The sequence below is a fragment of the Arvicola amphibius genome, chromosome 5 (genome assembly GCF_903992535.2).
Source record: "Arvicola amphibius chromosome 5, mArvAmp1.2, whole genome shotgun sequence".
Classification (NCBI taxonomy): Eukaryota; Metazoa; Chordata; class Mammalia; order Rodentia; family Cricetidae; genus Arvicola; species Arvicola amphibius.
Window position 1 is genome coordinate 632,716 of NC_052051.1, and position 23,213 is coordinate 655,928.

At 50.3% G+C, this 23,213-nt stretch overlaps 2 protein-coding genes across 9 annotated transcripts in view; one reads left to right on the forward strand and one right to left on the reverse strand.

Moving 5' to 3' along the window:
* The first annotated feature begins 13 nt into the window (after nt 1-13).
* Arfrp1 (ADP ribosylation factor related protein 1) lies at nt 14-6,443 on the forward strand. Of its 4 annotated transcripts, none has more exons than XM_038329818.1 (8): nt 14-174; nt 654-760; nt 1,044-1,131; nt 1,338-1,420; nt 4,606-4,687; nt 5,005-5,075; nt 6,050-6,123; nt 6,197-6,443. In XM_038329818.1, exons 2-8 carry the CDS (start codon nt 668-670, stop codon nt 6,282-6,284), a joined length of 579 nt encoding a protein of 192 aa, XP_038185746.1. In that variant the 5' UTR covers nt 14-174; nt 654-667; the 3' UTR covers nt 6,285-6,443. The 4 variants fall into 4 exon arrangements, with proteins under 4 accessions (XP_038185746.1, XP_038185748.1, XP_038185744.1 ...); XM_038329820.1 differs by having other exon boundaries at nt 19-174; nt 654-764; nt 6,023-6,123; XM_038329816.1 differs by having other exon boundaries at nt 20-174; nt 6,023-6,123.
* A 3,031-nt stretch (nt 6,444-9,474) lies between these two features.
* Nucleotides 9,475-23,213, reverse strand: part of Rtel1 (regulator of telomere elongation helicase 1) — a 36,029-nt gene continuing 22,290 nt past the window's right edge. For 2 of the 5 annotated variants that reach the window (XM_038330705.1, XM_038330706.1), the window contains exons 15-36: nt 19,590-19,664; nt 19,406-19,487; nt 17,779-17,911; nt 17,525-17,638; nt 17,399-17,439; nt 17,134-17,219; nt 16,915-16,992; nt 16,463-16,540; nt 14,703-14,849; nt 14,509-14,624; nt 14,192-14,315; nt 13,942-14,086; nt 13,717-13,859; nt 13,050-13,145; nt 11,863-12,061; nt 11,526-11,666; nt 10,930-11,007; nt 10,547-10,771; nt 10,291-10,449; nt 10,049-10,174; nt 9,869-9,972; nt 9,475-9,720 (exon numbers count right to left, since the gene is read on the reverse strand). In XM_038330705.1, the coding sequence (XP_038186633.1) occupies nt 9,586-9,720; nt 9,869-9,972; nt 10,049-10,174; nt 10,291-10,449; nt 10,547-10,771; nt 10,930-11,007; nt 11,526-11,666; nt 11,863-12,061; nt 13,050-13,145; nt 13,717-13,859; nt 13,942-14,086; nt 14,192-14,315; nt 14,509-14,624; nt 14,703-14,849; nt 16,463-16,540; nt 16,915-16,992; nt 17,134-17,219; nt 17,399-17,439; nt 17,525-17,638; nt 17,779-17,911; nt 19,406-19,487; nt 19,590-19,664 (2,625 nt within the window). In that variant the 3' untranslated portion in view covers nt 9,475-9,585. Of the gene's footprint in view, nt 9,759-9,868; nt 9,973-10,048; nt 10,175-10,290; nt 10,450-10,546; nt 10,772-10,929; nt 11,008-11,525; nt 11,667-11,862; nt 12,062-13,049; nt 13,146-13,716; nt 13,860-13,941; nt 14,087-14,191; nt 14,316-14,508; nt 14,625-14,702; nt 14,850-16,462; nt 16,541-16,914; nt 16,993-17,133; nt 17,220-17,398; nt 17,440-17,524; nt 17,639-17,778; nt 17,912-19,405; nt 19,488-19,589; nt 19,665-23,213 lie in introns of all 5 variants that reach the window. The other 3 variants (XM_038330707.1, XM_038330709.2, XM_038330708.2) reach the window with 3 other exon arrangements.

Here is a 23,213-nt window from a genome sequence, read left to right on the forward strand (position 1 = left end):
CCGGCGTTCCGGCGCTGCCAGGCTGGGGCGCGCGGGGGCCGCTGGGATATGGTTCCGCCCGTACTTGGCACGCCGGTCGGTGTCCCGTCCAGCACCGCGCGGGGTCAACGCGAGGTCGGTGGGGTTTGCAGCGCGGCGTCGGCGGCTGAGGCTCCCGGATCTGAGCAGGTGGAGGTGGGTTTCAGCCAGGCTGAGGGACCCGGGTTCCAGAATCCTAGGGGAGGGGACGGAAGCGACCTCGGCGGCTGGTTCCGCGGCTCTGTGGGCCCGGCAGCGGCGGGGTTCCGAAGCCGACCCACGGCAGAAGCGCTGCCTCTCGGGAGCACCCTAGACGGTCGATGGCTTAGAACCTGCGACAGTCGTAGTTCCTAGTGCTGAGTGGAGGGTCCGGAAAGAGGAGCCTTAGGGAGGCAGAGCTGGGTAAGCCGCGGCGGGTTTTTCAGGGCTGATGGTGCATTCCGAAGTGGGGGTGACCCAGGTCAATAGAGCAGGTGGTCGGCGGTGGAGGCGGGGTCAGGAATCTTAACAAAGTAGGGCGCGAGGAGTCATGAGCCGCGAGGCTCCACATCTGAAAGCTAGCAGGATAGAGGACGGACCACCGATGAAGCGGGCCCGAGGCTAATGTCCCCGGTACACACCTTGACGTTTCTCAGGGTGCCAGGGCAGGATGTATACGCTGCTTTCGGGGCTGTACAAGTACATGTTCCAGAAGGACGAATACTGCATTCTGATCCTGGGCCTGGACAATGCTGGGAAGACAGTAGGTGCCTATTCTCTCACCAAGTCCTATTCCCTACCTTATGTTTTCTTCTTTGGAAATCTAACCCCCACCCAAGACTACAGGTTAGTTGCCACCAGCCTCCCAAAGAGCATTCAGCAGGCAGAGGTTCATGTGCATGTGTGTGAAAACCCGGAGTTGCCCAAAGCGTGTGGGTTTGAAGGCCTGAATTTTCCCAAAGCGTATGGGTGTGAAGGGATATTTAGGAAAGACACCAGAAAACTGCTTTAGCTGCCACTATAACCACCTTTCTTTCTTTCCTCAGACCTTCTTGGAACAATCAAAAACACGGTTTAACAAGAACTACAAGGGGATGAGTCTATCCAAAATCACCACCACCGTGGGTCTAAACAGTAAGGGGGCACCTTAGGGGTATGAGTTTAGGGGTCCCTTAGAGGTGGATGCTGCAGACGCCATAGCCTAGCTGGTCAGTGGCCAGATCCCTGTCTCTCCATTCTCTGGGATTGGTACCCGAAGGGTTTGCCTTATCCCAGGAAGAGCTGGGACTTTCTGTGTAAAGACTAAGGTCAGGGGCTAGCTCATTCTGTCCTTTCCCCAGTTGGCACTGTGGACGTGGGGAAGGCTCGTCTCATGTTCTGGGACTTAGGTGGGCAAGAAGAGCTACAGTCTTTGTGGGACAAGGTAAGACAAACTTTCTGCTTCCTGCTGTCTTTCTCTAGATGACTTCTCTTAGCCTCTTCTTCCATGAGCGTGCCTGTTGTCCACATTTACCCTGAAGACCTTCTCTTTTTTTTAAATTTACTTTTTATTGGGGGCGGGGGAATGTCACAGCGTGCATGTCAGAGGACACCTTTGTAGAGTCTGTTTTCTGACATTGACATGGGCTCCAGAGATCAAACTCAGATCGTCAGGCTTGGATAGCAAGCACCTTTACCTGCTGAACCGTCTCGTTGGCCCTGTCCAAAGGTTTTCTCTTCAATCCTATCCCAGGTTCCCAGGTTGCTTTCTGTCTCACTCTGGCAAAACCCGGGGCCAGAATCAACATAGAAGTGGTACCCAAGAAGCTCCCATAGGGAACCTAGCCTTTTCCTGACGAGGCCACTGTCAATCCCAAAGAAAGAAGCATTGTTCGCCAGGGTAGTCAGTGTAGAGCCCTGACTGGGGAACTCTATAACCTATGCCCTTACAGGCAGACAGAAATGGCAGAGATCATATATAGGGAGTGTACAAATCCTTTGTTTCCTGGTAAGTCTGTCTACCTCATTCTAGCTTCTCATGGTTCTTCCAGATGGCCTCTTCCTCATCTGAGAAGGATTTTCTCAGAAGCAGATAACCCCTGCCTCTTCTTTGGGCATTGCTTTTAGATGTTTCTGAGACTTCTCTATATACATTCCTACACTGGTGTCTCCTCCACCCAGCCTATGCCAGGTCCTAGGTCCAGCACTGCGTAGAACAAACCCTGACTTTCCTTCAGTGGTCTCCTGCTCTGTGGGTTGGCACGGTTATCCAGTGCAGCCCAGTGCTGTGGTACAGGTGCTTCAGCTACTGCCATGCTTCCCAGCAGCCATATATTACAACCGAGGGCCAGTTTTGCTCCCAGTTCTTTCCTGGGCTTCCCTAAGATTTTTATTCTTGCTATAACTTAGCAAGAGGGTGGCATCTATCCTATATGCAGAAGGTCTCTGATGGCCACCAGCTTGGACAGAGAGGACAAGCCTAGTCAAGGGGCAGTGATGTACATTGGCATCTCCAAACATGAGACACAGGTGGGGGATCAAATCACTTAATGACCATCTTGTGACAGGTTAGGTCTTGAAGTGGACACTGAGATGCAGAGTATGTGTATTAGGGTCATCACCAGGACGGTGGCAGAGAGAGAGCTTAGCAGAGCCGGCTAGGACCCCAAGCCTGCCATCTTCTGAGTCACCAGTCAGTGCTCTTTGCGATGGACAGCCAGAGTGAATGCCTGTGCACTGCTTGGATATGTACCCACATTGGGAGGTCCCTTCCAAGAGGAGGGTAGACAGCAACCTTGTCAGCTGGCCATGATGTGACTTCCTGTTGGCTGATTGAGTCACCTGTCATCCTGTCTCCGGCTAATCAGGGGCAGTTATCTTTGAGCAAATGGAGCCCAGTGTGCCCTAGGTAGCCATGTTTGGCTCTGCTGGGCTTGTTGCTTTGGTGGACAGGACCCACTCCTGATCCCTGTAGTACTCGGGGTTGTAAAAATATGCAGCAGAGTTGCTTCTAGATTGTTAGGAGGGTCGGGAAGAGGGGCCTCTTGTCCTACCTTGGTTCCTGGTACTGTGTCCTGGCCTGAACATGGCCCCTGAGGAAGGTCTTCTCATTGTGAGTTAGTATCTGGACCTGGTGCTCTGCACATGGGCACTGTGGCCCAGTGCTGTCTGTTCTGTTAGGGCCGCAGGCTGTGTTTTTGTGACTTGAATCTCCTCTGCTGAAAGGACAGTCAGTTGACATAAGACTGTGGCCCAGTGTCTTTTGCCCAGGGAGTCTCATGTTGTTGCTAAGGAGACATGCTTGTATTCTGGTTCCCTCTGATTTCCTTAAGAGATGATACTTCATAGGGCTTAGCCATGCTAAGTGAAGTGCCCAGCAGGGGCTCCGTTGGCCTTGGTGAATGGAACCTATACTGATAAGTTTTTGGTCTGCCACTCAGTCTAGCACAGTACCACCGATGGGCCAGTTAGGGCTATCTGTCGCTGGTCTGTCCCAACATGTCTAGCTAAGAGTGTTTGCTTCTGGTGGTTATGCAGGTCTCTTTGCTCCTCCCCCAGCACACACTCATAGCCACAGGTGTGACTTCTCAGCCCTCTCCTCTCTCTGGCAGCTGTTGGACCTATACCTGTGGATGTGATGAGTGACTCTAGCTACTTGGTTCCTAGGTCTTGTGCCTAATCACATAAGACGTTCCTGACGACCTCTGGAGCTAGTGCTGCCTGCTGACTCACTGGGCTTGCTTCAACCCTACCCTTGTATCATCCACCGTTACCATAAATGCCTTTACAGTAGGACCTGCCTGCTCTCAGGCCTCTAGCAATAGGCTAACCCACTGCCTTGCCTTTAGAGCTAGCAGCTTGTGTGCCAGACCCATTGCAAGGTTGGAGCTATTCGGATGAGTCTGGCTACAAAGCCCTGCAGAAGGGACCTGGGACTGGGAAATGCAGGTAGGAAGGGAGTTTTACTGACTTAGGTGTAGTGTTCCTTTCTTGTCACACAACCTCAGTGGTGTACATCCTACCCCGTCAGTGTTGACTTCTCCCAGCGTGATCCTGATATGAAGTGGCAAGTGTATGCTGTTTGCCCCATATTGACAGGCATTATTTTTCTGATTGGCATAGGAGCTCATACAGTGTCTTCATCCCTAAGCTTGCCTTGCCCCATCTGTTTTCCTCAGGAGTGCTGTCCGTTCCTCACCCTTGTTGAAACCTACGTCTAACCTGAGATCAGTATTGTCTTTTTGTTCAGGCTGGATAGCTTCATAGGCAGTGCTGACCTCAGCCATGACCTCTTAGCCTCGCAACCTCTAGCTCTGTCTCTCACCCCTTACTCAACATCATGTAGCCAAGGCAGCAAGTGAGTTCTGAAGAGCAGCCCATGAGCAGGAGGAAGTAGATCACCCTGCCAGAACCAGCGAGCCTTCCTCAAAGGTGCTATGTTATCTTTACCACTAAATCAGCCCCAGAAAGCTTCCTAGCAAGTCTTCCCACTAGGTTGTGCCAATTTTTTCATTGTGGCCCTGGGGTAGCAAAGTTTTCACCACTCCCTCTTGCGGGCCTCTTCTGGGAGTTGTGACATAAGGTCTCACTGTCTACCTGTAGCCCCCAGCTCCCCCCTCTTCCTTCTAGTACTATGCAGAGTGCCATGGTGTCATCTATGTCATTGACTCCACTGATGAGGAGAGACTGTCAGAATCAAAAGAAGCATTTGGTGAGTGTGGCATGGCCACTCGAGGAGGGAGAGAAGATGGGAAGACCTACATCTAGGGAATCGTGTCGGGAAGGGCATACCAAGGGGTGTGTACCAGTCTAATCTGGATTCTCCCACGTCTGGAACTTGCCTTAAGGGAGGCTGGGCTTACAGCTGATGCCAGTGCCAAAAAAGCCTCAGTCATGTTGCTCGGGCTGTCTAGTATGTGAGGGAGAGGGTGGAAGGGAGCTGTCTGCACACACCTTTGGGCCTGGGCAGAGCCTGCAGTCACAAACAGGACACAGGGTGCAAGGCACCACCTCTCCTGCTTTCCTCAGAGAAGGTGGTTTCGAGTGAAGCACTGGACGGTGTCCCCATCCTGGTGTTGGCCAACAAGCAGGATGTGGAGGTGAGCCCCACAAAGCTGCTGTAGGCCTCTATTGCCACTTTAAAGAGAGTGACTTGTATGCCTCCAATTCCAGAACTAGTGTCTCTACCTTCCATCCCAGTCTCTCTCCGCCCTTCTTGGGACCCTCCTTCACACCCTTAGGATCCCTACCTTGCCAACATCAGTTCCTTTCTGGGTGTCCTTGGAGCTGCCACCAGCCATCTGGGATTGCAGCTCCAGGGGATCTGACACCTCTAGCCTTAGTAGATACCTGTTCTCGTGTGTACATACCCCACCTCGACACATTCATATATATAATAAAAAACAAATCTTTAGCTTTTAAAGTGGGAGTGGAGGGGAAAGACAATGAGCATCTTCTGAGATGAGGTGCTACTTACCATCTTACAAAAAGGGCTCTGTACAGAAAGAACCGTGGAGGACATGGTAGCAACCAGTAGCTAGAGGGCCAAGGAAGCTTCATTTTTCTGTGGCCCTGTGTATCTAGTTACATCTAACATGACCTGTTCTCCCTTCATTTTCCTGAGGACTTCCCCCCACTCCATCTCTGTCCCAAAACTAGTAATAGAGGTCTCTGGTACTTGGTTAAGGAACTCAGGGCATTCCCCTAGATGGAAAGGGGAACAGAGAAGCCACTGAAGACTACCAAGGCTTCTCAGCCCCAGGACCCTGGACCCTTCCTCACTTGGGACTAGAGCTCCTGACTTAGTTCAGGGTTGTGCTGGTAGATGCTCTGGGGGTTGTTCTTGGGGGAGGTGTGGGTGTTCTCTTGAGAGCTGTGTGTAGGTTCCCTAAAGCCCTGGGCAGAGCCGTCCGCAGTAGACTTGGACCGGGTGCAGCAGCCTCATCTCTACTGAGGGCTGCGGCCTTCCTGAAGCCCAAGTGAATAATAAACAAGCTGGAAGGAGCTAGGTGGTGGAAGTGTCCCAGAGTCTCACCTCCCTTGTCAGACCCGCCTCTCCATTCCTGACATCAAGACTGCATTCAGCGACTGTACCTGCAAGATTGGCCGACGAGACTGTCTGACCCAGGCCTGCTCTGCTCTCACAGGGTGAGTTGAGGCCTCACTCTCTAGAGTTCTCAGGACCAAGGCTAGCCCTGCCTCACACATACTATCTCCACAGCAAAGGAGTTCGAGAGGGCATCGAATGGATGGTGAAGTGTGTCGTGAGGAACGTTCACCGGCCACCACGGCAGAGGGACATCACATAAGCAATGCCAGCTTCGCAGTCTTGGGACTATTCATCCCTGGTGTTGGAAGAGTACTCCTGCTGGCTGTGTGCCACCTATGCTGGGGTTGAGCTGGCTGTTTGTTCATTCATTTATTTGCTTTATGTTTTCTCTAAGAAACTTTTCTTTGTGTCTGGAAAAGTGTAGGTATCCAGAGACAAATGGGGGGCATGCAGGTCATCCAGCTCTAGATGCCCTACCTCCCATTCCACCCCATTCCAGATCTGGGACCCTCCCAAACCTGTAAGGAGGGGTTGGGGTGAGGCTACCCCTAGGCTTGCCTGTTGGCCCATTCCAAAGTGGAGTTTGAGGGCATCCTGCTTGAAATGGGGGTCTATCTCTGACAGCTGCTTTATCCAGCTTGCCCATGTAAAAGGTGGGAGTAGCCAGGGCTAATCCCACTTGGAGAAAGACCTAGCCCACATCCCAGAGGCCAGCATGGCCCCTTGTTGTTTTGTTTGGAGTTGAGTGTGTGTGAGACAAGAGTTTCCTGTAACCCATGTTAACCCAGAACCCTTTGCCTCCTTCCCTGTACCTGGGAATTATAGGTGTGGGGCATCACACTCAACTTGCCACTAGGTTTTGATAGTCTCAGGACAGGGTTTAGTAGACCTGCCTGGGAAGTCTGACTTCCCTTATTCTCTCTGATTTATCTCCAAAGGAGAAAGCTGATCTAGAAATCTTGCTGAGTGTACACTTCAGTGCTCCCATACTCAGGTTGTGTGGTGTCCTGAGGGCACACCTTTCACCAGGTTATTAGGTGTAGCTATAGCTAGTGCAGGTGGGCAGGGTCCCTGTTGGTGAAGTGCTGGATTTGCATCTCCAGGTGGGTGTGAGATGTGGATGCCTGGGGACAGCAGCCGGCCTGCTAGGTTAAATTCTTCCTTCTGTGGCCAGGATAAGGTTGTAAAATAAAGACAGCCTAAGTGGCTCCTGTCCAATCATCCCTTTCAGCAGTCAAACACTGGTTCCCCACTGTCTGGTGATTATAGCCAGAAGCTGCTGCCCTAGAATGCCTGCTGAGCAGGAGCTCCCAGGGAGGTTTGTAGCTGTGGCTAAGCCTCAGGTTCAAGACCTAGTAGCTCCTTGTCCAAGATCATCCTCTTCAAGGGGGGCTTGGAGGGGTGGCTGAGAAGTTATAGATCAGGAGGAGGGCAGTGAGTACTCTGGTTCAAGAAGAGGTCCTATCCCATAGGTGTCCTATGAGCCGCGTTGAATCCTTTCTAGAGGATCCTCCTGGGAATTAGAGAATAGGCTGCTCATAAGATGGACAAACCAAGGGGAAGTCTAGCATGGGGCCCAAACATTCCAGGTGTCTGCCTGGCCACCTTCCCTTAATTCTGTCAACATTGAGCAAGACCAGCAGCTTCATGGGGTGACTCTTGGAACATCTCATGGTAGATGGAGCAGATGTGCCTTCCTATGGATGGTGGTCATCCTGGAGCTTACTGACTTGTGAACAGAGCTGCAAATTGAGGACAGCTATCTTTCTGAAATGAATAGCTTTATTAAAAAGTCCATAACTTGGGAGGCAGAGGCAGGTACATCTCTGTGAGTTCAAGGCCAGCCTGGTCTACAGTGCGAGTTCCAGGGCAGCCAGGGCTGTTACATGGAGAAACCCTTTCTCAAAACACAGCAAATAAACTTGAAGAGGTGTAAGGTTAGGGTGACATTGATTGGGAGCATAGAATAATGTCCTATATACAGTGAAGATTTAGCCAGTCACAAGAAAATTGTTGCATCAGCGCCTCTACAGATCAGGCATCCTAGCCTCATGCAGCAACTGAAGCAATTGTAGCAGCAGAGCATGTAATCCTGAACTTGACTCTTGTTGGAGAGCTGTTATAGAGGCTGCAGGGCCTCCTGTGATAGTGGTGAACCCCGTTTTCCTGGGTTTATCAGGGCCTGCTGCAGTCACCACAGCCCTTTAAAAGAAATGTTCCAGAAAGTCAAAAGTCCATGATGGTGTGTTCAGAGTCCATACAAAGAAGTCAGGACAGACCACGAGGGTTGCTAAGTTGAAAGAACTAAAGAAAATGCCAAGGTATGGAAGTAGGTAATAGGAAAAGTAGGAACAAGATGCCTGTGGGAACAAGGGACAGGGCAGCTATTCAAAGAGGGGCTTTCAGGCTAGACTGCCTGATGAAAGTCCCGAGCCCTATGTTGGAAAAGGTTAAGGAGGGCCAACATGTACTTGGACTTGAGACCTGACATTCCTGTTTTCTTTTTTTAAGTATTAACTTATTATGTATACAATATTCTGTGTGTCTGCAGGCCAGAAGAGGGCACCAGACCTCATTACAGATGGTTGTGAGCCACCATGTGGTTGCCAGGAATTGAACTTGGGACCTTTGGAAGAGCAGGCAATGCTCTTAACCACTGAGCCATCTCTCCAGCACAAGGAGCCTGTTTTCATCTCCTTGGGCTAACAGAGCCTTTCCAGGGCTCTGACCCTGTCTACAAAGTAAGGATAAACTAGGTAAAGTTGAAGACCAAACCAAGGCCAGGGCAGAGCAGTTAGTGAACTTGAGCAGCTGGCTGAGGTGCCTGTAGGGCACAGGCCCCCCTGAGTATTCCTGCTGTTATGTGCCTGATGACGTGGGTGGAAGAGGGCAGGATCAGGGAATAATTGGGGTCCATCTTCCTTCTGTAGCTTGAGTTCTAAGCTCCAATAGTCTCGCTCCATGCCAGTGCCAGATGGTGTTGTAAAAGCTAAGAACTCCCATGCTCAAGCTCATGGGGAAAGTGCACATACACACATAAGCATCCTGTCTTCCAGTGTAGTTAGGCTGGACAATTTCATATAGATGAGTCCTGGAACCTCCCATAAGGGCTTTGAGGCATGGCTGGTGGGAGGATGAAGGAGTGACCTATCAGTTGAGAAGCTGGCTGGACACAGAACACTGTAGGTCTGCAAGAAGGGATCGTCCCAGATCCTTCCACGTTTCTTTTTTTGAGACAGGGCTTCTCTGTGTAGCCCTGGGCCAGGCTAGCCTCAAACTCAAAGATAGCCTCCTGAGTGCTGGGATTAAAAGTGTGTGCCACCATTGTCTGGGATTGCTTCTCTCTTTTTCAAGGCAGAGTCTCTGTAGCTTTGGCCGCCTTGGAACTGAACCAGTATACTTAGCGCCTCTGTGAAACTCAAATTGTTTAAGCCGAGGCATGAACACCATCCTGTCAACTGGTTTTATTGAACAGCCTATCCCTTTAGTAATACAGGCACAGTGCCAAAATGGGCACTCAAAATGTACAGCAAGAAGGCATCTATGAGGTTCCAGGGTTGCTAACAGGCAGGTTCAGATCCATTAGATGGTAAAGACTTGCAGTGGATCAGCCAGTCGCCACATCCGGGCTCCCAAGAGTCTCCATCTGTGTTCACTGGGGCTTCGGCCAGAAGACCTGTGTAATGCTCTGCTTCCTATTAACAGCACCGCAAGCTGGACACATTCTAGAGGCCTATAGAGATACCTGCTAGGCACTGCAGCCTGGCCAAGTGCACACCCTAGGCCCCCCCAGCCCACCACCTGGGGAGACGCCTGACAGGCTGGAGAGGGTCAGACCCCAACCTGGAGTTGCAGTTGCCAACAGGCCCAGCAGCGGCAGAAGTCACAGGAGGGGCACTGGAAAAGCACTGTGTCTTCAGTTGCACAGGCTGGGCACACAAACGCTGCTGCAGGAGGTCTGAGTGAGCACACAGTCCCAGGGCCCTGCCATAACCAGCAGTCCCTGATGCCCCTATTGCTTACTCCAATGAGGCTTCATAAGCTTCTCTGGGGTGGAACCATCAGACTTCACATTCTGCTCTGGCTTCTGTCTAAGGAAGGATGAGATCTTACTCTGGGTCTTCTCGGGTTTCTTGAGCACCGAAGGACCTGCAGACAGCAATGTAAGAAGCGTGTTTCCCTCCTGTTCGTCCTAAGTGCCACGAGGGCAACAGGGTGACAGCAAGGGTGGAGGGAGTCATTGGAGTCATCAAGGGAGCCCTTACCTGCTTTTGTGTCCTCGGAGAGCTCAGAAGGCCCAGTTGTGCTCTCTTCCCTGGGACCTGGTAGCTCCAAGCCCCTGCTTGTGTTTGGCAAGCCCATCAGGTCTGCACAGGTCTGCTGAAACTGGGGCTTGTGGTGGGGACGCACAAACATGCCAAACCCTGTGGGGATCTTTCATTCAGGCTCTGCACTTCTTACATGCAGCCCCTACACCGCCCTTTCTCTAGAACCTATGCCTCACACCCAAGGACTACATACTCTGTAGCAGGGATAAGTGTTCAGGTTTTGCAGTGGTCAGGGCAGCCACCACAGCCAGCACCTTGCCCAGGTCATCGTCCTGTTTGTATGCCCTCAGAGCTGCCATAAGCTGGCTGCAGTCTGTAGGTCCCAGAGCCTTGCGGACATCGGATAGGTAGGCACTCACAGCAGGCTGGCCGGGTTTCTCTACTGTACACCCCACTTTTGGACAATTGCCAAGGTCTCCTGGTGGGAGAGAAGTTACTGGGAGTCCCTCCCCATTCCACTTCCTGCCAGATATCCCTGTAGAGTCTGTCAGTGGCTCAGGACAAATGGGTTTAAGAATCAAGTAATCCAGTACAACTCTTCAAGGATTTTTATGTCCCACATGAGGTCTTTAGTACCTTTAGGAGGCAGATGGGCAGACAGGTGAGGCCTCCCCTGGTTCAGGTGCTCCCCAGGATCCAGCTGTCTACCTATACCTTCAGACAAAGTTAGTTTAGGTTCTTGACACTCTCCTTCCTGGAGAAATATGCTCCTAAGACTAGACCTCACAATCCTCAGACAGGATAGAGACCACATCACAGACCCACCCAACTGGCTTGGAGGGCCCAGACAATGGCTCCAACTCAGGAGCCTAAGTACAGACATTAGGAACCTCACCAAAAGGTGAATTCCCCCAATCGAATAAAGTCCCTCTGCCACACCTGCCCTGCAGCAAGCACTGGAACAGGTACTGCCTCTGTGCAGGGCCAGCTCAGCTATTCAGTCAGGACAGAAGTAGGACAGGGGCCCAGCTGCCAAGACTCTAGCATGAATTCCCCAGGGGAAGTGTAGGCTAGGAGACAGAGTTCATCCAACAAATAGTGCTATCGTTGGGCAACAGAATCAGCTTGGCTAATCTAGGCAAGAAAACCCTAGGGATATCTACTATGCTCATCTCAGGCGTAAACTGCCCTGCAAATCTGAGATTGAGGGTCTAGCCTGGGGCCTTGCTCACTGGTGGGGTCCGCAGCTGAATGTGCTTGTTCTTGGAAGGGAAGGCCATGCTTTGGCTGGTAGCCACAGCGTTGGCCTGTCAGCTGGAAGCAGACGTCTTCAAACTGCTGCTTGTGGTGGGGTCGCACAAACTGGTAGAAGCCTGTAAGGAGTAGATGTCTGAGTTTATGGGCTCCATGCACTGTGACTGATGGGCTTGGGGCTCTGCGGACCATAGCCTACCCACCAGGACCTTTCTCTAGGAAACAGACAACCCTGGGCCCTAGTAGCCTTCTGAACCAATTCTACCCCACCACTGTGGTGTTAGCCCTATAGCAGAATTTTGAAGGCAAGGACACCTTTAAATAGAACGTGCTTCTTAGGGTCTTCAGCAAAGAGGCTGATGAGAGAAGCCACTAGGGCTTCAAAGTCATCAGAACCCTTATATTGCTGTAGGGTCTGGGTAAAGGTGTTGAAGTTGGCTTGGCTCAATGCTTGCTTCACTGCTACCATGAACAGTTTGGCTCTGTCTTCTTGTGTGCCAGCCACTGGTTTCTCCTGCAAGACAAATGATCAAAAGCCCTATCAGAGTCAGCCCTTCCCTCCTGCCTTGGAGGCAGGACAGAGTCTAGGGCCAGGGGATAATTACTTGCATTGAGGCTACTGCCTATGAACCATCTACTGGGACAAGAAGCAGAGAGGGCTGCTGGAGACCAAATTCCAGCTCTGGTGTATGGTGAAGCTTAGGCCTGTCTCAAACCTCACCGAAGGACCCAGAAAACTATAGGGAGCCTGTGTAGCTTGCCACCCCACAGCACATTTTGTGGAGGACACTTCTCAACAGCTCCCACTCCTACCGTTTGCAACCATCAGTAGGCTTAGGCTCTTCCCAGCTAGTCTACTTCCTGATACATCATCCTTCCTAGGCTCTGTCTGATTCTTCTCACAAGTAGGATAAGGACAAAAGCCACCACACTTGGGGCTTTCCAGCAAACAAGGGGTTAATGGCTCAGGCTGTAACTTAATTTTTCACCTGAGACTAGGAACACATTGCACCTCCTCATATGGATAATTCAGTGTTCATACTCAGAAAGAGCCAGTGCCAAGCCATTCTGCTCATTATAGAGGAAACCACGACCAGTTATAAACCTCAAACAAAATGGGCCTAAGGGTCAGGCCAGATTCCAGCAGAAAAGACAAAGATCTCTTGAGCAGGGCTGGAAAAGTTTCTTGAGCAGGTGAGCATTGCACATGCCTTGTAATCACAACACCTGGGAGGTGGAAGCAGGAGGATCAGGAGTTAAAAGTCATTCTTGGTTATAAAGTGAGTTCAAGGCCAGCCTTTTTGTGACCCTCTAAAAACTAAAAAAGGGGGAAGAAGGGTTGTCCTCTTAAAGAATGGCAAATTGGAGTCCCTAGGTTATCAACATCATGGCCATTCAAATCTAATCACACCCTCTGCTTGGTTGGGGCAATGGGTACCAGAGGCTAGATTCCCACATATGCCTACAAGCAGCTAGCTTGGCTGTAGGAATGGCTGACATACCGGATGGCTAACCAGCCTGACCTTCCTCCTTCCTCTTCTCTGCTCAACAGACGGCCTCTTCTCACATCGGAGAGACAGGGTGGAGGAGCCAGGTGCCTGAGGAAAATACAGCTGTAATCCAAAACCAAACCCAGAGTTCCCAAAGCGCCTGTAATATTCTTTTGGGTCCCCAGGATCCTTGCCTGTGTCCTGAACAGAAGGATGAAGGGAGGGGTTTCATGCCCTAACCCTGGTGGCAGTGCTGAGATCCTGTCCCTTTTATGCCCTGCCACTTGCCTTTGTTGTTTGCAGGTAGCAGTGAGAGCCACGGAAGGACAGGTTGTGGTAACTGACTGTCCGAGCAGGGATGGAGGGAAGAGCTCCAAGTAATACCTAGGAACTTACAGGCTTTGGGGCAAAGGCCTCTGAGGAAAAGGAGCTCGAGACTCCATTCACACAACACAGGCTGGAAGAAGAAAGGTCAGCTTTGGGCACAGCAGGGGACAGGATGTGCTAGATTTTGAGTGAACTGTGCCAGACTGACCCACCAAAGATACGGTGGTGGCATCATGGAAGAGAGGGCCCGGGGAACGAGGCATGGTACAGCAGAGGTGCTGAAATCTCTCTTGCCCAGCTGTGTGCTGGAAAGGGCCATGTTCGTGCCAGACACCCTCACCCTGCCTCATACCTGCTCCTTCTCAGATGTCTCAGCCTTCTGCTCATTGTACTCTAAGGCAGCTAGCAGCCCCACGGGCTTCTGCTGGGCAGAAACTGGCTGCTGCTCATACTCCACACACAGGCTACTCTCAGAGTCTCCAGAAGCCGACAACCCTAAAGAAATGTGTTGACAGAAAGGACCGGGAAGCAAGGACACTGTCTCTGTCATGTGTGGTTTGTGCCCAGCCCAACACACCTGTGGGCCTCAGGCTGGGCACATGCACATCCAAGCTCATGGCTTTCCTGGTAGAGAGAAGAGGGCTGGACAATGTAGCCTCCTCGACAGCAGTTTCTCTCTCGCTTACACTTGAGGTCATAGCCTGGTGAACTGGCAAAGGCATCTGTAGAATTATAAGGTAAGAAGGCTTGCATCCATTGTTCCTCAGAGAAGGGACTCCAGCCTCTTTATGGGACACAAGCAAGTCAACTGGGCATTTGGAGCTCACAGTTTTCTGAGCAACACGGAAGAACTGGGCTACATCTCGGATGACATGGCCAAAGTTGTCATACACCTTGAGGTAAGGGCGCACCCAGGAGGGCAGCTGGGCCTTGGCATCAGCATAGGCGAACCTGGAGGGTGAATGCATGGCAATCAGCTCAGGTCTTCTACCACAAAGACAAAGGGCCATCCCTGCCCTAAGGCACTACACTCAAGCCACAAAGTGAAGGACTAGCATCTGCTGGAAAGGCTTCACACAGGGCAAAGAGGGTCTAGGGTCTAGAAAGTAGAAGGAAATGCGGGTGGCCACAGAGCCTTCCTTACCTGTGGTCACATAGGAAGATGGCCCCATAGTCATGGCGGTGCCGGATAACCCTTCCAATTGCCTGGTTTACAGCCCTGGATGCCTGTTGCTGGTACCACTCCTGGCCAGAGAGGCACTAAAGAGGAAAGAATTTTGGTTACTAGGGTCCTTGATCCCCAAAGTTCCCTGCTCACCCAGAAATGTGGTATCTCACCTGACCTCCAGCCCCACTCCGGGCTCTCAACTCATCCAAGAACTGCATCTTGAGGATAACACGGGGATCCATTCGTGGGGGATATGGGAGACCTGTGACAATCACGCCACGACCGTTCATGTCTGAGAAGTCCAGCCCTTCACTGGCCTGGAACACAAGAAACAGGTACTCCTTTCCCCTTATGGTCTCCACCTCGGCTTAGCGTGTCAAAGGAGACTGCTTGTTCACTTCCCAGCCACCCAGCCACGAATAGTCACACAGAAACTATATTAATTACAACACTGTTTGGCCAATAGCTTAGGCATATTTCTAGCCAACTCTTAAATCTATTTCTATTAACCTATTTCTATTAATCCGTGAATCACTACAAGACTGTGGCCTACCAGTAAAGTTCCGGGGCATCTGTCTCCTTTGACAGCTACATAGTGTCTCCTTGACCTCGCCTACTCTCTCTATATCTGTTTAGATTTCCCGCCTGACTTTATTCTGCCCTGCCATAGGCCGAAGATAAAGTACATATAAATAGTGTAAGTATAAGTCTTGCTTGTTATATGTAGCTTTACTATGTTAAAGTTAAAACCTACCTTTTTATCTAGACAGAATAGCAGAGATGATGTGGGATTCCCCTTTGTATGGTATATGTTTTATTACCATTGTTTTGTATTTTTGTTGTTGTTTGTTTTTGTTTTTGTATTTCGAGACAGGGTTTCTCTGTAGCTTTGGAGCCTGTCCTGGAGCTAGCTCTGTAGACCAGGCTGGCCTCAAACTCACAGAGATCCGCCTGCCTCTGCGTCCAGAGTGCTGGGATTAAAGGCGTGCGCCACCACCACCTAGCTCTTACCATTGGTTATTAAAGAAGCTGTTCCAGCCAGCGGTTTAGTAGAGTAAATCCAGGCAGGAAATCCAAACAGATACTGAGAGAAAGTAGGTAGTCAAGGAAGTGCCATGTAGCTGCTGAAGGAAAAAGATACCAGCCGCCAGCCAGAACCTTACTGGTAGGCCACAACCTTGTGGTGATTCACAGATTAATAAAAATGGGTTAATTTAAGATGTATGAGTTAGAAATATGCATAAGCTATTGGCCAGTGTTGTAATTAATACAGTTTCTGTGTGATTCTTTGGGTCTGAGCAGCCGGGAAAACAACATTGGGGTCTGCCAACATTGGGGTCTACTCATGCCCTAACTCTTTCAGCCGCTTATCCCAGGTATTACATGGACAAGTGGTGTGGGGGGTCCTTCTGTCTATATGTTGCTTTTATTGGTTAATGAATAAAGAACTGCTTTGAGCCTATGGCAAGAGCAGAACAGAACTAGGCAAGAAAATCTAGACTGTGTGCTGGGAGAAAGAGGGCGGAGTCAGGAGATAGACGCTGGGAACTTTACCAGGTAAGCCACAGCCACTTGGTGATACACAGATCAATAGAAATGGGTTAAATTAAGCCAATAAGAAGCGAGAGCTAATGGGCCAAGCAGTGATTTAATTAATATAGTTTCTGTGTGATTATTTCAGGTCTAAGCTAGCAGGGTGGCCAGGAGCCAACAAATGGCCTCCTACAGACAAGTGGAAATTCCATCACAGCTGGGCCCATGTCAATTCTGCCACTCAGAACCTCCTGCCTAACTGGCCTTGGCTATTAGTGCCCAGTTATTAGGGCTCATTACTAATTTACTTACTGGATGTAAGACCCAAGGCAGGAGTCTTGTTTTAGCCTATGCAAGGAAAACAGGTAGGAATGAAGATGACCTGCAGAGACCTCACCTTTCCCCGGCACACTGCTAAGAAGGTGGCTCCGCTAGACCCGGGGGAAGCAACTTGCTGGTAGTAGGCATCAATGACCTAGATGAAAAGGATGGTCAGCCAAGTTTAAGTTTCCTGTCCTTCTCAAGCGATACCCAAATCTTATTTTCTGAGAAGGATGGACTCAGCTGGGTGGGGCACAAGGGTTCTGAAAGCATTTTCATGATCCCATCACTAGCACAGGCACACCCAACACCCAGAGCCTGCCGCCTGCCCAGGGTTTCCAGAAAACACAGGGAACCCCACAGTCAGGGTAGCTGCTGAGCCCCAAGGACTCAGGCAGGAAGATGAGCTGCCATTATCTGCATGCCAGACCGTATCAGGGGCTTACTAAAAGGTAACACAGCCCAGAACAAACAGCCTGGAGCCAGCCAGAGAGGCAAGCACAACCTGACTCCTAGTTTGTCACAGACCTCTGAGAAGCTGCCTTTGTTCCTGGGTTCCACAAACAGAGGCTTCAGCACCTCCACCTTCTTGGCCAAGTCTTGTGCCTGTGATGAGAAAGCCAGGATGTGAAAGGACAGGAGAGGCAGCGGCCACAGCCTCTTTCATGGCTCTGCCCAACTATCTTGCCCAGACTTTCAACCATGTTGGGAGCGCCATCTCCCAGGAGTACATGGAAGGGAACGCACCCGCCAAAACTCCAGGCTCTTCTCCATGACAGGGTAGGAAGGGAAGAAGACCAGAAGCCCATGGGGCACCACACGAGCGATATTGCCTGGAAGTGTCACAGCTGTGGTTCAGGCAAAGCTTAGAAGACAGCTGAGGACCCTGTTGGTTCTCAGAAATGGAAACTGGGGAGGACCAGGTCCCTAAACCCCATGGAATAGGACCAGACCAACTATGAACAAGGGTTTCCTAAGGAAGGAACAAAGAATTGTCTGGAGTAGTACTTACCCAGAGCCTTTCCCAAGGAAGATAAGCACTCGTTGGAAAACCTGTACAATAGAGGTTACTGCCATGAGAGGCCTAGATCTCAGTAATCCACAACACTGCAAAGACCCCAAAACTAGGACTCCTTACCTTTTGTCATAGGCAGAGCTCAGCTGGACACCATCAGGGCCTCTGGGAATAACCCCCACCCAGAGTTGGTTCCTATCAATGATGTGGGGGTTCTCTAGACAGACAGGAAATGGTCTGGGAATGGCCAGAGGAAACAGATAATGAAAAGACCTGAGGTCTGAGACCCTTCAGGACGCTGGCCCACAGGAAGCCCTGGAGTACAGGCCAACATCCCCACCCCCATCCACCAGGTTCCAGCCAGAGGTGGCTCATACATCTGCATCTCCAGAGCGAAGGAGGACAGGGGAGCCAGGGTGCCACTGGTGAGGATGAGGGTACGGACTCCTTGGCAGACAAGTTCACGCATGCTGTGGCTGGGACTGAAGCACCAGTAGCTCAGCACCTTCCCTGTAGGAGAATTAGGTATAAAGATAAGACTGGGGTCCACCATCCTCATCTACTGTGTTGAGAGAGCAAGCTACCTACAGCTGCATAGGTACACAATCAGGACAAAAGCCAAGGTCTGAGGTGGGGCCTGAGCCTAGCCTATAATCTAGTCCCTCTCAGGGGTCCAGAAAGCAAGAAGAGGTCGACCCAGGATACTGGCAGATACAAAGACATCTGTAGAAACCATGGACTTGGAGTTACTCTGCCAAAAGTACACAGGAAGGAAACATTGAAACTCTTGACATTTCAAACATAACTGCTAAAAAGGGAATCAAATTCCCAGACTCTGGTCACATCGGCAGCAGGCAAGGTCACTGATTCAGAAGGAAACACAGTTCCAAGCAATGCCCTACTGACTAGATCCACACTGCTCATTCCCAGTGGTCTCTGAAGTTCCAAAAATTAAAACACCACAACTTAAGAGTCACTGAAGGGAAAGGCAGGTGCCATCACAGACGATTTCCTTCCGAGGTTGGAGCTTGGCTGTCAACAACCTCAATGAACTCATTTCCCATCAACGCCCTCCAGGGAAGACTCCTGAGAAATCCCCAGAACCTGAGCACCCGCCACCTTCCCAAGGCATCGCTATCATGAAGGACAGTTTCTGCTTGGAAGTGGGCACTTTGTACAGTAGGGAGGCCCCTAGGGGTAGAATCACATCAGAGCTCCTACTCAACACTCAACACCTCTAACCCTTTCTTTCCTCTAGGCCAGAACGACTTAAACAACAGCATCCACACAAGCTCCACTGGACTGCTTCTGCTAAGGCTGCAACCTGTAAGTTACAAAGCAGCCCAAGAGTGATCTACAGAAATGGAAAGATATGAACAGAAGCTCACAGGCAAGGCATTGCTGGAGATGGTGAGCGATGTGGGAGCTGGTACCGGAGCCTTGCTGAGGAGTGAACCTGACAGGCAGGCTGAGTGTTGTCCGAGTCAATGGTTGCCACAAGGCACATCTGTGAAGCCAGACTCATGGCCGGTTGCCAGGGCTATCTACCATGTAAGGTAGGTGGGGCAGACAACAGTCAAGATTCCAGTGCTAAGACAGGGCGGTGGTGGCACACGCCTTTAATCCCAGCACTTGGGAGGCAGAGGCAGACGGATTTCTGTGAGTTCAAGGCCAGCCAGGGCTACACAGAGAAACTTTGTCTCAAAAAAAAAAAAAAAAAAAATAGATAGATAAGTAAATAAATAAAATTCAAAGAAGTATTGCCCTAAGCCAGGGAGGGAAGGCCTTGCGGGGCTGCGGTTCTGCCACTGCCCCACGAGGTGACTCTGGGTAGATAACAGTGCTTTCAGCTTTCCCCAGGTCTCTGGCTGTCGGTGATCACGAGTGTGTATGACTCCATGTATGACTCCATGGTGATCACAAGTGTACAGGACTCCGTGTATGATGGTACTATTATACAGAGGCTGGGCAGAGTAGGAAACTTTCTACAGTGCAAGTCTGTACCTTGTTTCCTAGATGCAGTGGTACTCCAGGCATCTGACCGCTGAGCTGCCCTCCGGGGGCTGGTTTCAGGGTGTATGTGTACCTGGAAGGACACACATACATATATGTCTGCTCAAGTCCTAGAGCAACTCCCCCACAGGTGTGAGACCTCTATACTAATACACATCCTGGAAGCTGCTCTTACCTTATAAGAATGTGAGATACCCAGCCCCACCAAAGAACCAGGGCTTCCTTCAGGAGGGTCCACACTGAACACAATCTGAAAGGCAAGAGAGCATAGCAAAAAGATCCCAAGCACCTCCACGCTGAGATGGAAACTAAGGTCTCTTAGCCCAGCAAGCAAGAGCCTGAGGCTACTTCACCTTGCTCTGAGTCCACCCTCTACTCAGATTTTCAGGGGCTTCATTTGCCCAACCATGAAACTGGACAGCAGACCAAGGCTGAGAGGAAGTAGTTTATCCCTCCTGTACCCCCCCTTAAAATGGCTCCAGAGCTCTCTTGGGATTCTCCTACTGGGAGCCACTTGCACATATTAGTAATGCGGCAGCCTATACAGCCCTTATTTAACCTAACTCAATTCATTCTTCTTCAGTACCTCTTGGTACTCCAGATTAATCTAGAAGCTCAACATTCAAATTAAGAAATACGTTGACCTCTCCAAATCCATCTGACAGGGAAAATGCCAAGACAATTCATGGGAACATACAGAATCAGAACTCACCACAACATGAGAGAAAGCAGTAAAGCAACACGACAACAGCAACAAGAGGTCTAAGTGCCAAAGAGCGGTATAAAAGCAGACACCAGCCACCTGTGCCCTTTCTAGGAATGGTGGATAGAGGTTCAGTACCTGTACAAACCCACACAATTCTACAGAAGATTCAAAAATCAAAGGAAACCAAAGGCATGGGTTAGGCAGCATGAGCCAGAGCAACAAAGCCTCTGGTAGCAAGGAAACCTTTTCATCAAGTCTACCAAAAGACAGAAAAGGCAGGTAGAAGATATAAGATATGCCCATCATGTGAGGTGAACACACAGGACTTACAAAGCCTCCAAATCAGTGAGAAACACAGCCATATCAAAGAAGCACATCACAGTGAAAAACCACATCCACAGGTAAGAGAACACTAAGGACAGGTGGAAGTGTTACTCATGGTTCAAGAGGACCAGAACTTCCCTCAAGAGGTCTTTAGACCTTGCAAAGGTAGCTTCCCACTGACCTTCCTAATAGGTAGACCCTCCTTCACTGTCTCCCTGTTGCCTCCAGCTAATCCGACAAACCCAAACTCTTATCCATGGGTATGCTGTGAGAAGCCCCTCACTGCCTGCGTGAGAAGCCCCAGGCACTGTGTTCCACCCAATGTCCACTGGACCTGTTGTTGGCTGTGGAGGGAGCCACTATGCCAATCTCTGTACCTCTAGTAGCTCCAGGGAGGACTGGCTTCCCACGTGGGCCAGGTGAACAGGGCCCCATGTTCTCTCAGAACATACCTGTGTCTGCCTAGACTCCTGAGCTGCCTTCATTCTCATCACCATCTGAAGGGGGAAGTGGTTTAACTCATTCCTTCCTGACTGACCACATGAGGGAAGAGCAGGGCACCCTGACCCCACAGAACTCATGTATTTCTCCAAGAATCCACAACACAAAAATCTGAATTTAAAGAACAAAAGACATCTCAGACTGACACATCAACAGGTCCTAAAACACCAGACATGTTTGTGGGAGACAAAAAGAACCAACAGGAATCCCAGGGAACTCAAAGACTGGTTCTGAAACCCAAGCACAGTGGGGTGGGATAAGGGGAAGCGTCACTCTGTAGTGTGAGTGGCCATGTTCACTCATAAGTGTGAATGCCCACTACATGTCTGACCCAGGTCAGCAGCAGGGGGAAAAGAAAGGATGCCAGTCTAGAAGCCTCAAGCCCTAACTCTGGTTGAACCTTCTCTTGTCTGACAAAATCTGACTAGCAGCATTTGTGTGCTCATTCCCATGTCCTGACAAGAACTCCTAGCACCGACAATTACGCTAGAAGCAGTTGAGAGAAAAGCAACTCACCAGACACCTTTTCTACTGCTGAGGAACATGCTAGCAAGGATCTACTTAGCACAGTATCAGGGTGGGGCAGGGAAGGTACCAGGGGCCTTTGGGGCAGCTGCTAAAGAGATTCCAAACCATTGGGCAAGCAGGTCTGTATTCCAAAAGGCATGGATAAGGGAGATATCCCTTTTATCAACAGAGTGGAGAACAGAGATTATACTGTTCACATGAGCCCTCTAGGTCCAGGTCTGGGAAGAACAGGGCCTCCTCTTGTGACTAGAGCTGAGGATGAGCTCAATGGGAAGTCGAGTGGATTCTTGGAAGGCCTTGGTGGTCAGCAGAGAGCAATCTGCCTAGTGGGAGCCAGGCTTCCTACACTGGGGACAATGCATGCTCTAAGACAGGATGGCTGAGTGGCCTGGCTGTGGGTGTACACAGACCTAGACAGCAAGAAGTCAGACACAACAGTCATGCATAGGTCACCATCCTGGGAAGCAAGATGCCTGGGGATACCTACTGTGCCTCTGGAGAAGTACTTGGAGGGGTGATCCCAGTCTGGAGGACAACGGTGTACCAAAACTTTCCTCATCCCATAAAACATCTGCAATGCTGTCACTCAGAGTGGAAGGCTAGGACTGTGATGTCCCTTGTCACAAAGCTGGCTGAGAAGAAGCGGGCCTGAGCACATACCCAGCTATCTTACCTACCACACATGCCTGGCCCCCGGTCCAGGTCTGTGCTCAATGAGAAGGCAGTACCTGGCTCACTGTGGCCCAGTATATCATAATCAGACTTACTGAAGATCCAAACATTCACAGATTTCCTCTTCAGTAAGAGGATTTGCTTTGTGCTCACAAAGCCAAGGCATTATAATCTCCAGTGTTCTGGAGCTATACCAAGGGTAGAGCAACCAGGCGGCTTCACACAGCACCATACATGAAAGGACTGGCTTGCCTCAGTTTTCCCCAGGATCAACAGTTCCCATTCAAAAACCCTTAACACAAAACAAAACAAAACAAAACAAAACAAAACAAGACAGGTTCTCACTGTGTAACACTGGCTGACCTAGAACACACTATGCAGACCAGGCTGGCCTTGACCTCAGAGATCTGCCCACCTTTGCCTCTGAAGTGCTGGTCTTAAAGGCAAACATGGCTATACCTGGCTCACAGCTAGGAATATTAAGAACTGCTATAAAACTTATCAAGGGAAGGGTAGCTCAGTGGTTAAGAGCACTGATTATTCTTTCAAGTTTGGTTCCCAGCACCCATATGGTGGCTTATAACTCCATTTCCAGGGGATCTGACCCCCTCTTCTTGACCCCATGGACACCAGGCACACATGTGGTATACATACAAACATACAGGTAAAAAGAACCACTAACATACAAAAATGATTAAAAAAAAGAAGTGTTGGTACATGCCTTTAATCCTAGCATTCAAGAAGCAGAGGCAGGTGGACTTCTGTGAGTTCGAGGCCAGCCTGGTCTACAGAGTAAGTCCCAGGACTACACATAGAAACCCTGTCTCCAAAAACAAAACAAAACAAAACAAAACAAAAATAACAACAAAAAAAAAAAAAAAAAAAAAAAAACTTAGCAAGGCTGGGCGCAGCTTAAGATGCCCAAAGCCCTCAACTATCTGGTCAGGACTCACTAGAGTTGAGGACACAGTTGCAATGAGACATCTGCACTGCACCTGAGGACAACTGGGTATCACACAGACACGGAGAGGGAAGGCACCAAAGCAGCAGTGACAGGCAGGAAGAGAC